General features: G+C 38.9%; 1 protein-coding gene across 1 annotated transcript in view; it reads right to left on the reverse strand.

Annotated features, from left to right (window-relative positions):
• MTRR (5-methyltetrahydrofolate-homocysteine methyltransferase reductase) overlaps window positions 1–17,113 on the reverse strand; it is a 29,034-nt gene that overhangs the window by 1,819 nt on the left and 10,102 nt on the right. Inside the window, exons 7-15 of the mRNA XM_010708518.4 lie at window positions 15,829–15,951; window positions 15,275–15,428; window positions 9,378–9,466; window positions 7,524–7,704; window positions 5,655–5,697; window positions 4,152–4,338; window positions 1,716–1,834; window positions 372–464; window positions 97–276 (exon numbers count right to left, since the gene is read on the reverse strand). Coding sequence (XP_010706820.2) covers window positions 97–276; window positions 372–464; window positions 1,716–1,834; window positions 4,152–4,338; window positions 5,655–5,697; window positions 7,524–7,704; window positions 9,378–9,466; window positions 15,275–15,428; window positions 15,829–15,951 — 1,169 coding nt within the window. The remainder of the gene's footprint in view (window positions 1–96; window positions 277–371; window positions 465–1,715; window positions 1,835–4,151; window positions 4,339–5,654; window positions 5,698–7,523; window positions 7,705–9,377; window positions 9,467–15,274; window positions 15,429–15,828; window positions 15,952–17,113) is intronic.

Consider the following 17,113-nt stretch of genomic DNA (forward strand, 5'->3'; position numbering starts at 1 on the left):
TGCTCCTTTTATTCAGACACCTTTAACTCTTTCTAAAGCTTCAAACTTTTGCTAACTCTGTTCTCTTTCTGAGACTGTCCATGACACTCTACTCACCCACATACATAGAAGTAACCACTCTCTTTCAGCAGGACTCTGGCAACCTCCTTTGCATGAAGCCTAATGACATCTTGCACATACTTAGGCTGAGCTACTTCTGCTGTTGAAGAGTCTCTTGAGAAACAAACCTTCAGATGAGTTAATGTCCCATTTTCAAGAAAACATCTGAGCTCATCTCTGAAAGGCAATAAAAAGCGTTAGTAATAGCTCTGAGATAAACATCCCCTCATGAATACAAATGAGACACACAGAATTTTAAATAGTGAACTTGCTTGAATAAATAATCTCTATCCTGATGCCGACAACCAAAAAAGAGCCATGTCTCTCCAAATTCCCAGTCTGTATGTTCTTCTCTCAGTTTCTGCCTGAACAGAAAAAAAATAAATAAATATTGAAGTACTGACTTTATGTAAATGTATGTAAATCCAATCCTGTTTTATCAAGTGCAGAAACTAAAACTCATATGGTGTAATTCTCACTTATGATAGTGCTTTTCTGCCTGCCCTGAGGCTTATTAATGTGAAATGACTTAAGGTAAATAACCTTCCTTTTCTGATTTCGTTGAGTACTCACTTCCGGCCCAGCTCAAATTCAATCAATTTCAAAGTTTTTTGTTGTTGTTTCTTTGTCTTTGTCACAGCTTCATATTGGAATAGTGAGGTATGGCACTTCTGAACATCTCATAAAACAATTCCGATCACTGAATAAGGAGTAATTGTTACCCCTTAACTTTCAATGGAAGCACTGTAAAAATATCTGGGGAAAACTCAGCACAAATCATTTTCAGCATTTAGATGCAGAAGACTGGAAGAGTTCAGGAACAACAATCAATTTACCTCTATACCATCAGAAAAGTTATTTTATTTTCTTCAAATAACGCTAACGAAATTACTTTACAGGGGTTTTAGCTAAAACTGCCTAGTTACATGTGAGAGATCTTATTTAACATTGATCAAATACGTATGGAATGCTACAAATCCTTGAAAATAAAACACAAAATAAATCTGAGAGAAAGGAATGTTTAGGGGATAAAATAAAGTAAATAGTGAGGGTTGTACACAATGTTTTGCTTACAGCAGATTCGTGCAGTCAGAAGCATGTAAAAAATTCTCTTTCTCAGTTTTCTTTCTTTTTAAACTTATCAGTGGTGTTGATCTCACTTTTTGAGCAAGTTTCTTTTTGCCTTACAAAATTAAGCTGCTGTAGGAGGAAAGAAAGGCATCTACCTTTGAAGCCATGCAAGTAACAGAACTAATAAAAAGAGCGCTGTCTGTAGATAAGCAAAAAATAGCAGTGTCCCTTGTCATAATATCCACTAAATATTTATGTTTGTTTTCTGTGGTTGTTTTGGTTTGGTTTTGTTACATTTTTTGGCTTCCACAGAGTTCTTTAAGTGTCATAAAGAGAGAACAGGATAAAAAATAAAGCATTAAACAATAGTTCACACATATATTTGTGAAATTTCCACTGCTGTTTTTAGTTTAACAGCAACAAATACAAAAACATACAAAAAAAACCAACATTCTTTTCCCAAATTAAAAAAATAAAAATATCTGAACCTGTAATTTTTTCTCAACATTAAAAAGCTGCTTTCTATGTAGAAGTGTTGTGCATACCTGTGTTGCAGGAAACCAATAAATGGTGCAATCCCCGTTCCTGGACCAACCATCACAAAAGGGACAGATGGGTCTGAAGGTAAGTGAAAAGTATTGTTTGGACGAGCAAAAATAGATATCTAAAATGAAATCAGATAGAAGATAGTAAAAGAATATTCGTAAGACATAAAACAGCATAGAATTTTTTGAACCTTCAGTATGTTGATGTGTTATATGAGTGCAGACACCCTTCCAAATCCTGCATTTCAGAGTTTATTTGTAATGCCACACATCTGGAATAAAATTACAGGAGTTGCTGAATAACAAGCCCTATTTACAGATTTACCAATCCATCTATAGAGAAATCAGACAAAGCCAGATAAACATGACCTTCTGACTGTGAAAGCTGACTGCACCTTACATTTGCTGAATGCAGTTTTAGAACTCACAGAAAGCTTGGTAGGCAAAAGGAAGCAGTAAACTAGCCATACTAACTGTTACAGGAAACTCAGTTTTATCTTATTATCTATTTATTTGTTTCTAACATTGCAAAAACTCTGGCAGGGGTAAGGATTTGTTCACAGTAAACTGAAATCTACTGATTCTGAGCTTGCTTTCTAATTTTCACACACACACACACACACACACACACACACACAAATTACATGATCTCCAAACAGATCACGTTTGAATCAACAAAGAATCAGCAGTTGACCTTCATCCATTAAAGTCATAAGCAAGAATTTGATTTATTTTGCAAGTTAATTAGGAAGTTATTTCAATTTCCTTTCAAGTTTAAGGAGTTAAATGCTAGGCCATGTTATTTAAAGTTTGTTCTGTAAACTTGAGTGGTTTATCTCTACTCCCCTCCTTATCATTAAATCACTACAGCGTTCAACAGGATTAATTTTCCTACTGAATGATTATTAAAAAAAGAATAGTGTAATTCTTGCTGGAGGAATGATATTCATATTACTGTAATACTATTTCAAGCTATTCTTGAGTTAGCAGGCTACCATTCCTATTAAGAATTCCAAACTTGCCAATCCTAAAAAAGAGTAATTCTACTAGTATACACATTTGTTCTGTAAAGTTTTTGCAATTAATCTAAGATATTTTTGCACAGGATCACACTCATCCACTTTGTGTTGGTACTCTATATACCTTTCTAATAGATGTGCACTGCTGAACATCTATCTGAGCTGGATTTTAGCTTGCACAGCAGATGCAAGTGGTTCTGAATTTTATTCTGACTCAACTCATAACAATCCTTTTGTTTTCCTTTTCAACCCACCTCTTTCTCAAGTGTGATCTTATACATATTGCAAGTCAACTATATTTTAAATAAATAGTGATGTGACAATTAGAATAAGGTTCATCACGCACATACCAGTTTTTCCTTTGATTGAGGTTTTAAAGATAACCTTGTGGATTTTCTTTCCATTTTGCCAAAGACCTTGTATTATCAGCAGTTGTCTTGTAACCACTGTATAAGCTAGTTTCCATTTTTCTTGAACAAATATAGCATTAGTAGCTCTTCTGCCATATTATATACAATACTACATATATTACATACTGCAGTATACACTAATATATACACCATAAAATATCTTGAGTAGAAAGGAATCCACAAGGAACAAGTTTAACTCGTGACTCTATAAAGAAAAACCTAAGAGTTAAAACACATCTAAGAATGTTGTCCAAATGCTTCCTGAACACCAACAGGCCTGTAGTGGTGAGCACTTAGCTGGGGAGTTTGTTCCAGTGCCTGACCACACACCCTATGAAGAACTTTCTCCTAACACCCAACCTGAACTTCCCCCATGAAGCTTTAAGCCACTCTCTCATGCCCTAACTTACACCTAATACATCTGAGATTGTGATGGATTACAAAGATAAAAGAGAGACAAAAGAAGAGTATCATCTCCCTGTAACATCCATTATACCAGAACATCTTCAATGCACAGCAGAAATACCACAGAAGACTGTTCTCTGTATCACATTCAGTAACTCAGCCCTTTCAAACTGTGAAAGACCTGTCTCCCCGCCAGCTTTTCCTGAAAGTGACCTGTCTGCCAGCTTTTCCTGAAAGTGACCAAGTGCTTCTCAAACTGCTAAAATCATTTAACTGGTTTCTTAGTCCACGAAAGTTTATTTCAAGACTCATTTAGGACTACAGTGGAGTGATGATTCTGACTTTTCAGCAACTGGAAGTTTCACTGCTCAAGTATCCATAACTAAATTAAAATGTAAGTTTTAGCAACTTATCAATGCAGTTTTAAACATATTACAGAGTGAAGGGTAAACTTAAAAGAAGGACAGAATCACAAAATGCGGATGCATCCAGCCCCTGCCAAAACAACTGCTTTACATCAGAGAAGTAAGCAATGAAAACTACAATTACTTCAAACATGCACAAATTTAAAGGTTCATGGAATTTAAATGTAACATTCATACCTTCTCAGTTGGAGAACTTTCTCTGTTTATATCCACCATGTCTTTATTGGCGCGTAGTAGAGGTGCAACTAACTCAGCAAGCCAGCCTGTACAAACTCCCTTCCGTAAGACGGGTCTCGTGGGACAGGCAGGGAACTCCACAATATTAAACACAAAACACAGTTTTCCTGGCTGATACAAGTTTGAACTGTAAGGAATGAGTTTTGTTATTTTTTTTTTTTTAAAGAATTATTAACTTGAGATAACACTGCCATCCTTCCTGCACTGCAGGTCCACTTTCAACCCAAACAACCTCACTAAAATCAAGATTCTCAGCGTTCAGTTACCTCTGTGAGATCTATAAGCAATTATAAAGCTTCCCAGGGCTGGAATCAGAGGCCAGTGCTGACAGGATGGAATTAGAATTCCTCTCTATCAGGTTTTCATGTGTGTTTCTCACGTGCCTTTGAGAATTCTACCAAACTCTTATCAGACACACAAAACAACATTGTTTGAAATAGTCAAATCCTGTGGTTTTTGTTTGGTTGGCTTGGTTTGTTTATAAGTTTGATAACAGGGACTTCATCACTTCTATCTTTCTGTTTTATTCTACTTCTTTAGATATATTGCTTTCACTCGATTGACTTGCAGAAGATCTGAAGTACTACTGATGCTATTGCTCTTCTTTTTATTCCTTATGAAGGAATAAAGGCAATACTGTAATAGGCAAACTGGGAACAAAAACCACCATGGGTAGGAACTGCCTCCTAGAGTAAGTTCTCAGGAAGCCAGAGGAAAACCTGTCAGGAAAAGGGAGCTAGGCAAAGAAGATCTGAGACCATAAACCTCAAAAAAAGAAAAATAAAATAAAATAAAAATGCAGATATCCAAAGTACAAGGAAGGCCCTCTGGAAAGACGTAATGTTACACTATTGAACGCAAATAGCTGGATTCTGATCTTCCAAGGCAGATTACACACACTATAAAGAACAGCACAAGGTCCTGGCAGTGAATAAAGCTCCAGTCCCACTGAAGACTTAGAAAAAGCCACATGCTTCACAAGCCAAGACTCATCCAGTCCATCAACAACTACTCTGCTTTGCTCAAAAGCTACATTAAGTAAATTTCAGTAATGACTGTGAAAAATCAAAAGCAAATTCAATCTTCTAGGAAAAATTCAGGGTGAAGACAACATTACAACTTCTTCACTCAGGGGCAGCCACATGCTCTTTCCAAAAAAGGCAGAGTTCAAAGCATTCTTACTGCCCCACTCAGATGAACACAGACCTGCAGAATTGCTTTTCACCAGGAGTTTTATGTGTTTGCCTACTTGTGTATTTGCAAAGTAGGAAAAAGGGGAGAGAAAAGGGAGCAGCAGGGCCTAAGATTTCAAGTTGATAAAGACAAATTCAACAGTACATGGGAGATAAAAAAAAATTGTAATGTGCACACACACATACACACACACTTAAGAAAAAGAATACAGCTAAATTACAAAGAAGATATGATTGAATACTTCGTTACCTTGAAACTGAATAAGATCTGGCCTGTAATTTAGGGAGATGTTCTGGAAAAAACAAAAACAAAAAAACCCCATCACTTATAGTTTTATTCACCTCAATAAAAATCAAAATGTATTTTAGCAGATGTTTACAGGTAACAAGCAGTGTAATTGTACTCTACTAACATTGAGTGGTTTTATCTCATACATAAACCATTAAGAATGGAACTGCGATAGGAATTTTATTTATTTATTTATTTTTAGATTTTGTGGATCATCTGTTAGAAATTTGATAAAATAAGGCCAGAACAGTTAATTTATGGGGTTCTAGATCAATTAAAAACGATTGTAAAGCACACAGAAGAGATGACAGTAATTAGTAGACAAAGTAAAGCTTCAAATTTCATTTCCTTCCCCTTTCAAGCAAGTGTGTTTTATGGAGTTGAAAAGTTCTGGAAATACAAATTACTTGTTTGAATGTTTCCTATATATAATGTCCTCAAAACAGGTGTACCAGTCTAATTTCAAAGAATACCAACATACATTTTTTAAATGAACACTGGAAAAAAAGAAGCAAAGAAAAAAAAAGAAAAAAGCTCAACAACACCTGTAGCTTTCAATGGTATCCGTCCAAAACTGAGCCAAGAGTTTACTGGGCATTCTTGTAGTTAAAGGTCCACTATCTGCTACATCTACATCTAACTGCCATCATACATACATACATATGTATGTTCACATACACAAAAGATCAAACTCACTGATGTCTTCACAGGAATGACCTAGCATTGCTGTCTGCACATACTGGCTGAGGAGAAGAGTATATTAAAAGGAGAAAAGGACATGTCACAAAATGAACAGAGCTGTGGAGAACGGTAACAAGAAGCAAGAAATACCAGAATACACACACTTAAATAACAAGATAAAATACAGTGCAATTCAGCTGCTTTAGTTGTTTTCCATGTGTGCCCCCTTTTTGTGTATGTTCTCCCCAGCACATGGACTTAAACATGTCTTAAAGATGCTTCTCACACAGGTTGCAAGCCAGAGGTGAGACAAACTAGTTCACTGAAATCACTTAAAGAAGATACCAAGCTCATTTAGCACATTACTTTCCTGGGATAACACATATAAAAAAAAAAACTTTCAGAACTTCATTTTATTCAGTTCAGTTGTTATAGCACGTTCCATGTCACTTTTGAGAAGTTAAGTCATTTTGCTGCCAGCAAGAAGACTCAAGTATTTCTACCAAGTGGAGCAGAGCTGCTATCTTTTAAATCCTTACAATTTACTAAGAAGGAGTAATGGAGAACATGATCACAAGGCTATAAAAAGCAATTGCTTTGTTTCGTATAATGAAACACAACAGGAAATTCTGTTTTTTAATCTGGAAAGTAACTGTTATTATTTTAAGAGGAGTTTGATATACCTGCAGTTTCAGTCTCAGTCCTTCAAGGTTTTACACAACGAACTCAGCAAGTGTATTAGATGCATCTTAAACACTAATATACTGGGAAAAGCTTTTTGTTTCTGCAGATAAAAGCCCAAGAAAAGAACACAAGGGCAGAGATATCAGGAGATACAAACATGCCTTTTCGAAGTGTAACCAGCTGAAGAATTGGTTCTTAAAAACACCACTCTTACAAACACCTTATTCTTATTTTTATGCATAGGACCAATTCAGAGTCAATAAAAGCACAAGGACGCAACTGAGTGCAGAACAAAGGCCACACACAACGCTGGTGAACAGAGTGATGCCCCCTAACATTTGAATTTGATGACTATGAATACTACAGCATTTCTAACTGAAGAGTATCTGCATCTTAAGAAACTGAATGCTTAGCCTGATGCATTTTTCAGAATGAACTAAAACCAGTTAAGTCTAAATCACTCACCAATTAACAGGCTAAGTGAAGGCTTGCAGCTTGGAAAAGCATGAAGTAAATCCAGCAAGCAAACATTAGACTCTCTAATAAAACGCGTGTAGTCAGAGGCTCCTTGTTTGCTGCAGAGCTCCTGAAGCCTCCGTTTTTCTCCTGCATTGCTGGTGCATTCTACAAGGGCTCGCAAAAATGCCTGAAGGAAAGAAAGTGAATAGAAGGTAAATAATTTGTCCAGTTGGGAAAACGTTGACAAATCTATGAAAAGCTTGAATTGCCTGTGGAAAGGAAGTCGTCAGCTTGCAGGTTAACGGTTAATACAAAATACAATTTGTTTTCCAACATTCACTTTCATCTACCATGAACGATTTAAATTCCTCCCACCACCCCTCGCCCCCAGTGCCTGGGAAAAGCTAGCAGGTCAGAAAATCCTACTTTGCCTGAACAGGAGAAGAGATAGACAAACAGACTTAACCAATTTCCAGATAAATACTAAATTTATCAGATACCTGATTTATGTATAGGCACTTTAGAAAGCAGCCCCATAATGCAAATTAATTTAAGACAAAACACCATTTGCTAAATTGCAGAAGCTGGGAAAGGAATAATACAAAGTCTTAGAAGTGATATTACTGTAACTAAAGTATGGAATTTATGAGTCATATAAATGTTGCTGCAGTGTTTTATTCTGTACTGCAAGAATACGTAACATTAACACAAGCTTTTCTTAATAAAATTAAATAGAGCGCTGAAAGATAAAAGTAAAAATCAGATGTAAATAGTTCCAGGGTTTTTTTTGTCGTTGTTTGTGTGCGTGCGTGTGTCTGTTTGCTTTCCAAAAGATAAAAATAAACATAGTGTTTAGAAAGAAGAGTGATCCAAAACACCAAATGCAATCAGAGCACATAGTTTATGCAAAAGATTCCTGCAAAAATAACCTAGTGCTTGGGCAAACTCAAAATCCAGAAAATCATTTTGATTATGGACTTACAGCCCGTTCTACACTGAACACAAAATAAAACGGGTTATAATAACTGGCTTGCTTGATATTCCCTCGCCAGCACTGTGTCCTCCTATTGTTGAAAAGAATTTTCAAAAACTGCCAAATTAAATGAAGTACTGTACAGGCTGTACAAGTTGAGAGATTCTGTTCTACAGCACACTGTCTAATAATGACACATACTGGATCCTGCTTGTGAAATTCACTTTTATGAGAAGTCCTTCCAAAAACTGATTACCTTCATAGACCCAACCAACACAGCTGGTTAGTGTCATGCTTTATCTTTAAAATGTGTTTTGACAAAACCAGAAAAACCCATGCATTTTCAGTTGCAAGCTTCCACTTCCTCCCAAGTACAAAATACAAGTGAAATAATATCCGTGCATTGTGTGAACAAACATACAAGCAAAAATTTTTCTCTGAATTCTGCCAGTTAGTAAGACGCTCAAGAAAAACTTTAAAAGACATTCTGTGATGCTCGTGTAGAGCAATATGTGTATTTCCAGGGACAAAACAGGACGAACACAGTTGGGCTATCTTTGGTGAGACGAATGATTTCTCATTAATGCCTACAGCTCGACTCTGTCAGCCTTCCAGTTAGGTTGCACCAAATATCTAGCACTTTTATGTCCAGTTCCTTTATGAAACAAAGTACTAAAGAATGAGAATACAGGTTTCAATATCTTACAGTTTGCCCAATAAAGCACTAAAAGCAAAATTTCTTAAAACAAAGAATCAGCAGCATGCAAGCTGACAATCCCTATTCACCAAGAAACATGGTATCTACACATGGAGCAAGGACAGAGCTCATAGAAACCCACAGCACAGAATTACTATGGATTTCACTTCAAAAGAAGAAATACAAACACCTTTTTGGGAATTGCTCTTAGTTCCAGACACCAGGTTAGAATGAACTTCAGAGTACTCCTCTCAGGGATGTACTGTGGACGGGCTGCTCCTATTTAGAAGAAGAATACATTCAGTTCTGTAGGATGAACTCAAGTGATTAGCGAAAATTACAAACTAAACAGCAAGATAATTTTGCAAGGAAAAGGCAAAGAAGTTAACAGGAAAGAAGGATTACAATAAGAGAAGTACATATGTGTAAATACATTTTGCCAGACCACTGAACGCCTTTTTGCCATTTACGGTGTTGGAGAAATGCAGAGGAATGCTAACAAGCAAAGGGACCATCCACATTTTTTTCCACCTCCATTAATAAACAATCCTTAGAAAACAGAACATGCTTTCTAACGATCAAACCAAAGTTGTACACAGCCAGTGCTAAGGTGGACCTTCTGAGGCTCAGCAGATCACAGGCATTTCTCTACAAGCAAAAAAAAAAACAAAACCTGTCCTGTACTGTCCTCTCATGAAGGAGGAACACTTAATCCACTGAGTCATTCTTTATGGAGTCAGACAGGGTGAAGTCAGGCTCATCATCCTTGTGTTATGCCACACTAAAGCAGATATTCCCCATTCTAAGATAACCCTAAAAGGAATACAAGATCACTGATGGAAGAAAACACTAATTAATTAATAAGCTCTGCATGTCTGAAATTGTTTCGTTACAGACTGAATTTGATTGTTGGGATTTATCTTGATGTTTCCTGGCTTCCATTTCTAGCTACTCATTTATACTGTCCTTCTCTCCACTTTCAAAAGTCCTTTATTGAAAGAGAAATTTCAGTGTAAGAATATAACCATATAACTTGATAAATTATCTCTTTGTACCAGCATTAATTGACTCAACTCTTGCTATAAAAAGCAAAACTAGTTTTTAGACAGAAAGTGGATTCCATAAATGTAATGCAGGAAAGAGAAAACATTCTTTTTTTCCTCCAACATGCAGACAGATTTTCAAAATAAGTACTTAATCTTCCTTTAAGGATGCTCATAAAACAAAAAAATAACTTCTTTTAATTAACTTAATTTCTAGAAAGAATTTGAACAATAGACTGCTAAATAATTTTCTGTTTTGTCCCTTCATTTGATCCCATGCACTTCATCAAAGAATCACATGCTGAACAAAGAGAGGTTGTAAGAAGAATTTGTTGGATTTCCTACTAAATCTTGCAGACATGCATCAGATGCACAGCTCTCTATTCATACTCATCTCTTCTCTTAGTTTTTTCAGCTTTCTTCATTTGGTAGACCCACAATCATAGTATTTATTGCAAATTCCTCAGTAAAGTGAAGAGGGTTGAAGGGACAACCATCTCCTATGGAAAGGAACTCAAGAACATTGCCAGGAATTGTGAAGCTGCATTATGCAGCTTAAGTCTTTAGTACAGACTGGCAACAGCAAGTAACGAAGTCACAGTAACTTAATGAGTCTATGCTCACCACTGCAGCTCCAAAGAAACAAATTTGGAATTAGGCCTAAACTGTTTTAGTTCATACTTACCATAGGTATTATTGAGCATGTAATCTTGGAGGTTGCTGGATCTTTTCCTAAATAAGAACTCTATCTGACAATCATTTTACTCAACTGCTAGCCCAAATAGAGGTGAAACAGTTGGATGCAAACTCCTTATAGAAGCACTTGCCTTTGTGCCAGCAAAGACAACAGAGGTGATTCTGGTGCAGTACATAAAATGTGCAAAAAGTCAGCATGATTTGCATTGGGTTGCCCAGAAGACTCAAGAGCAGAACCAGGAGCTTTGATTCTCTGTGCTACAGCATAGTGCTGTCATCTTTCTTTCCCTTACTATTCATTTCAACTCAAAAGCAGGCATGACATTTTAAATACAAGACATGGCAAAAAGTCCTGCATTAAGCAGCCAGAGGTGCAAACACCTGGATTACTCATAAGAGAGGAATGATATTCCCAGTTTCAAACCACTATTATACCAGAGTTTCTCTCAGCCTTACCACAGAAGGACTGTTAGTTCTTGATATACAAGCAAAATTAAATGACTAAGATACATTCACTTGGCTATACAGTTTCTATTGCACACTAGTCCCTGTGAGCAAGAAATCGGGAAAAGGTGGCAGGAGACCTTTGTGGATGAGCAAGGAGCTCATGCGCAAGCTCAAAGGAAAGAAGAAGGTCCATGAAATGTGGAAAAAGGGTCTGATCACTTGGGAAGAATATAGGAATGTAGTCAGGGCCTGCAGGGATGCAACGAGGAAGGCTAAAGCCCGTCTGGAATTGAATCTAGCTAAAGTGATAAAGGATAATAAAAAAGGCTTCTTCAAGTATGTTAACAGCAAAAGGAAAACTAGGGAGAATGTGGGCCCCTTACTAAGTGAGGGGGGGGTCCTCGTAACGGGGGATGCTGAGAAGGCAGAGATACTGAATGCCTTCTTTACTTCCGTCTTCAGTGAAAAGGCTCCCCTGCAGGAATCCCACACCCTGGAGGTTAGTGAGAGGGTCTGGGGAATGGGAGACTTCCCTTTAGTCAGGAAAGAGGACGTGCGTGAGCGCCTAGGCAGTACTAAGGTCCACAAGTCCATGGGACCTGATGGGGTGCATCCACGTGTGCTGAGGGAGCTGGCGGAGGTCATTGCCGAACCGCTCTCCATCATTTTTGAGAGGTCCTGGACAACAGGGGAGGTCCCTGAAGACTGGAGGATAGCCAATGTCACTCCGGTCTTCAAAAAGGGCAAGAAGGAAGATCCGGGTAATTATAGGCCTGTCAGCCTCACCTCCGTCCCTGGAAAGGTGATGGAACAGCTTGTGCTGGATACCATCTCCAGACAACTGGGAGAAAAGGAGGTTATCAGGAGTAGTCAGCATGGGTTCACCAAGGGGAGGTCGTGCTCGACCAACTTGGTGGCCTTCTATGATGCTGTCACATGCTGGGTGGATGGGGGAAGAGCGGTAGATGTAATCTACCTTGATTTTAGAAAGGCGTTTGATACTGTCTCCCACGACATCCTTATAACAAAGCTGAGGAAGTGTGGGATAGACGAGTGGACAGTGAGGTGGGTTGAGAACTGGCTGACTGGCAGAGCGCAGAGGGTCGTTGTTGGTGGTGCAGAGTCTGGCTGGAGACCTGTAACCAGTGGTGTCCCCCAGGGGTCTGTGCTGGGTCCGGTCTTGTTCAACATCTTCATCAATGACCTTGATGAGGGGATAGTGGCCACCCTCAGCAAGTTTGCTGATGATACGAAGTTGGGAGGATTGGCTGACACGCCTGAAGGCTGTGCTGCCATTCAGCGAGACCTGGACAGGCTGGAGAGCTGGGCAGTAAGAAACCGGATGAGGTTCAACAAAAGCAAGTGTAGGGTCTTACACCTAGGGAGGAATAATTGCATGCACCAATACAGGCTGGGGGATGAGCTGCTGGAGAGGAGCTCTGCAGAGAGGGACCTGGGCGTCCTGGTGGACGACAGCTTGGCCATGAGCCAGCAGTGTGCCCTCGTGGCCAAAAAGGCCAATGGCATTCTGGGGTGCATTAAGAAGAGCGTGTCCAGCAGGTCGAGGGAGGTGATCCTCCCCCTCTACTCTGCCCTGGTAAGGCCTCATCTGGAGTACTGTGTCCAGTTCTGGGCTCCCCAGTACAAAAAAGACAGGGATCTCTTGGAAAGAGTCCAGCGGAGGGCCACAAAGATGGTGAAGGGCCTGGAGCATCTCCCCTATGAAGAAAGGCTAAGTGAACTGGGTCTGTTTAGCCTTGAGAAAAGAAGACTGAGAGGGGACCTGATCCAGGTTTATAAATATCTGAGGTGTGGCGGCCATAGCGGTGAGGCCAGTCTCTTTTCAGTGGTACGTGGAGACAGGACGAGGGGAAACGGACATAAGCTGCAGCACAGGAAGTTTCGCACGAATGTGCGTAAGAACTTCTTCACGGTGAGGGTGACGGAGCACTGGAACAGGCTGCCCAGGGAGGTTGTGGAGTCTCCTTCTCTGGAGATATTCAAGTCTCGCCTGGACGCCTACCTGTGCGACCTGGTGTAGGGAACCTGCTTTGGCAGGGGGGTTGGTCTCGATGATCTCTAGAGGTCCCTTCCAACCCCTACAATTCTGTGATTCTGTGATTCTGTGATTAGAAGTGCTCTGATGCTAAAGAACTCAATGTGCCCTGTTCAAACAACTTTACACCCACTGTGTAACATCAGTAATTGCAGACAGGAGCTACTGAAGGCAGAGACGAAAGAGTATCTCTCTGTGACTACTGAAAGAGACTCTGAGCATTACCCCAACTTACAGAGAGATTTAAGTTTTATGTAGCCAATTAGCAGGGTTCTGATTTGTACAGAGTAACTTGCTAGCCTTTAGGAGAGACCAAACTTCAAGCCCACTTTCCTACTAAGATTTGATGTTTTATCCCTCCACTGCCTCCTCCTCCATGTTCTCCTCCTTCATTGCTTTCTTTGAAGCTGCACTTGGCTCCTTAAAATTGTAAATACTGTAAACAGTGCAAACAGGTGACAATGCTTAGAGGTTAGGCAGGTGCAAAACTAGCCCTGACCTGAAGGCTGTTAAAAAGCCAGACTGGCTCTGCAGACACAGGGCTCATCTTCAGCGCAGGGACCAGCAACTTATGTCATGCCAAATTAAAAAACAAATATGAAACAGAAACAACAAAACAATATGAATATGTAAAAAAACTCATCAGATCTACATGGGATGCAAGCAATGTTGTTTGTTGGCAGAGAGGGATGTTTAGGGAAGAAATATCAATTGTCTGCTGCATTCACCATTCGCAAGTAGCCCCTGTACTCATCAGGAGAGGACTAGTTCCTAATTACATCCTAAACCTTCTTGTGCACGTGTAGCTACCTGGGGGATAGTAATACTTAAATGGCAGTTAGATTTGTGCATTCCATCTGTACTGTTTTGACTACTTTGTCCTTCCAAATCCCTGTATTATGGATCAAGGACTGAGGGAAAGGTATGAATGAGACCGTACAGCACATTAGAAGGCACAGCATCCCAATCTGAAGTGCAAATTCTTCATCCTGAAGATCAAGTAGGATATACCAGAGCAAGAAACCTAAGGGAATGGCAACCTTTGCAATCACCAGAGCTCTCATGCACCACTGTAGCAAGGCATACATTGGGAGAGTGAATGGAAATGTTATGTTACTGCCTGCCATACAAACCCACCTCATCAACAAACATGTTATTCATCAAGGCCAGGAACAGGGGTCCATTTAAATCTCATACTTCAGGGACAATTCGTGCAGCCCTCAAAGATCCAGGTAATCTTGCAGTGGGAACTGATTTACTGGCAGACTGGCGTAACACAGACCCCTACCCCATCTTACTGAATTGGAAGCACGATTCAGCACCACCATTACGACACCAATTGCGTGTCCAGGACAGAGCAATTCTCATAGGTCCTGTTAGTAGTATGTGGACATATCTTGAATCTTACGCATCCCTTTATGAGAAATGGGACCATAAAAGTCAACAAAACTGATACACAAAGACCAACAAGCCCCTTAAAAAGCACCACACAGCAGCAGTAAGTCTTATACTCCAGGAGTGCAGCTCTCCAAGGACGTAGGGCAGATGAATGAGAAAGGGAGATTTTACTTTCAGCTAGAAAAATGTTAGGTTACGTGCACAGAAGCAGAGAAGATGACTGACAGAAGAATCTCAGCGACAGAATCAAGTTCCTTTTCATAAGCTAAGTCATCAACAGTACAAAGAGGAGCAGATTTTGTGCCCACTCCTTCTGACTTCTGGCATACCTCTACAAAATAACAGTTGTGTAGCAATATCTAAGTTCAACATGCTCAGAACTATGCATGCCAACTACTACTATCACAGAGAGAAATATCTTTTCATAACCAATGTATCACACCTTACCTTTTTTTTTAGTGTCCTGCTTAACCTTTATACAAACAAAATTCTCTCCTTTTTCAGAAAGTCCCAAGATGTGAAGCAGTTCTTCCACCTCACTGACATTATTGGGACATATTACACAGAAAGCATCTCCAGGTTGGTAATCAAAGGCTGTATTCTGTTTGAAAAAAGGAAATCATTTCAATAAAACTGAAAAGTAAACCAAGGCCAACATCATCCCCATTCCTAACATTCATTAAAAAGGATGTGGCTAACAGTTTCTGAGTACTTCCTAAAATGTATATTTAATTCAACAGCATATCCATGGAACAGCAAAGAAATGAATTTGACAGTCTTCATTGGTTTCTGTGGAGCCATAACATTCAGTAAACAAATCAGGCTTTGGACTTACAAAACAAATCAGCCTACGTTGACATCATGCTGCTGTACAGGAAATCTTTCTTCTTTTTTAACTATCAATTCTTTCTCTGCCAGTTATTATGCATAATACACATGCTTTTTACCTTTCATTTTACCCACTCATTAAAAAAAATTACAAAGCTATCACACTAACTTACTGCAATATCAAGTTCTAAAAGCAATGCTGTTTTTACTGCATCTTCTCTAGTGAGCTGGGATGCTTTTGTAACTGGCACTTCGAAGGTTGTTCCCTCTGAAATCAGTGAGGACAGATGAGGATTCTGAAAAAGAGGACATGACAACTTACACCAAAAAATGCAAATCAGCTGAATAACAGCCTACTAAAACAAGAAGAGGGAAAACATGTATCTTCTACAAACATAAGTGTTTATCTCTGCATTTTTTAAAATCACATCTAAGTAGTAACAGGCATACTTTCGACTATAAAAAGTCCATATGCCTGAATAGTCCAATGGCCCTAAACTGTTATGAAATGCAGCTAGTTGTTGCCTTTCTCAATAGCTCTTAAAAACAGCCACTTGGATTTTATGGGTTAGTCTCTCAGGAGTAGCTTATCCTGAGTGTCCAATCTCTCTTCTTAAGCTCTATAGTACCCCTCTCAGCCTGAGTGTTGTAATAGCAGAATACCTTTAAATCTCCTTTCAGTAATTTGGACAGTTGAACTCAACAACTTAGCCTCAGATCTGCTTCATTCACAAAGACTTGCCTGATAACCAGCACTTCTGACTGATCTCAGCTACCATCTCTCTCATTTTGCATTGCTTAAGTACTGGGGAACAGGGCCTTTGCCCTTTCAGCTGTGTTATCACATCCAGCTCCTTCACTGAATGACCTCCTCACAGAATGACCAAAACATCTGCCCTTTGGCAATTAAGCTGAAAAGTTTGAATCACACTTGCCATTTCACTAAATTTGCCCACTTGAGATGATCACTGATTTATGCTAATTCTTCTCTTTATACAGCAGCTCTTATTTCTACATGGTTTCATAATAAAAGCACACTGGATTTTGATCTGCACTTCATCTTCTGTCTGTTATAGTACAGTTATGGCCACTCTTCTACAATCACTAGTTTGTAAGTTATTAAATATGCAGAAATATTTTGAGCAATTTCACATCTTCTTTAGGCACTCTGCAAGTATTAAAAATATGAACTGAAATTGCACCATAATCCTTTCCAAAGGAAGATGTTTTCACTGTCTGAACACGATGAATTATTTATATTAAATAAATTGAACACTGATGATTTTAATTTTTCCCTATTCCTGGCAGCGTTGTTTCTCTATCAAATTGTAATTCTGTTAAAATACATTTTTACATCAGTGTCCTTAATTCATACAGTGAAAATTACTTTCTTAACATACGAACGGCCTTTTCACTTACAATTAAAAGACTCCCGTGGCCAGGGATGTATTTCCTTTA

This window comes from Meleagris gallopavo, chromosome 3 (assembly GCF_905368555.1).
Source record: "Meleagris gallopavo chromosome 3, MGAL_WU_HG_1.1, whole genome shotgun sequence".
Lineage (NCBI taxonomy): Eukaryota > Metazoa > Chordata > Aves > Galliformes > Phasianidae > Meleagris > Meleagris gallopavo.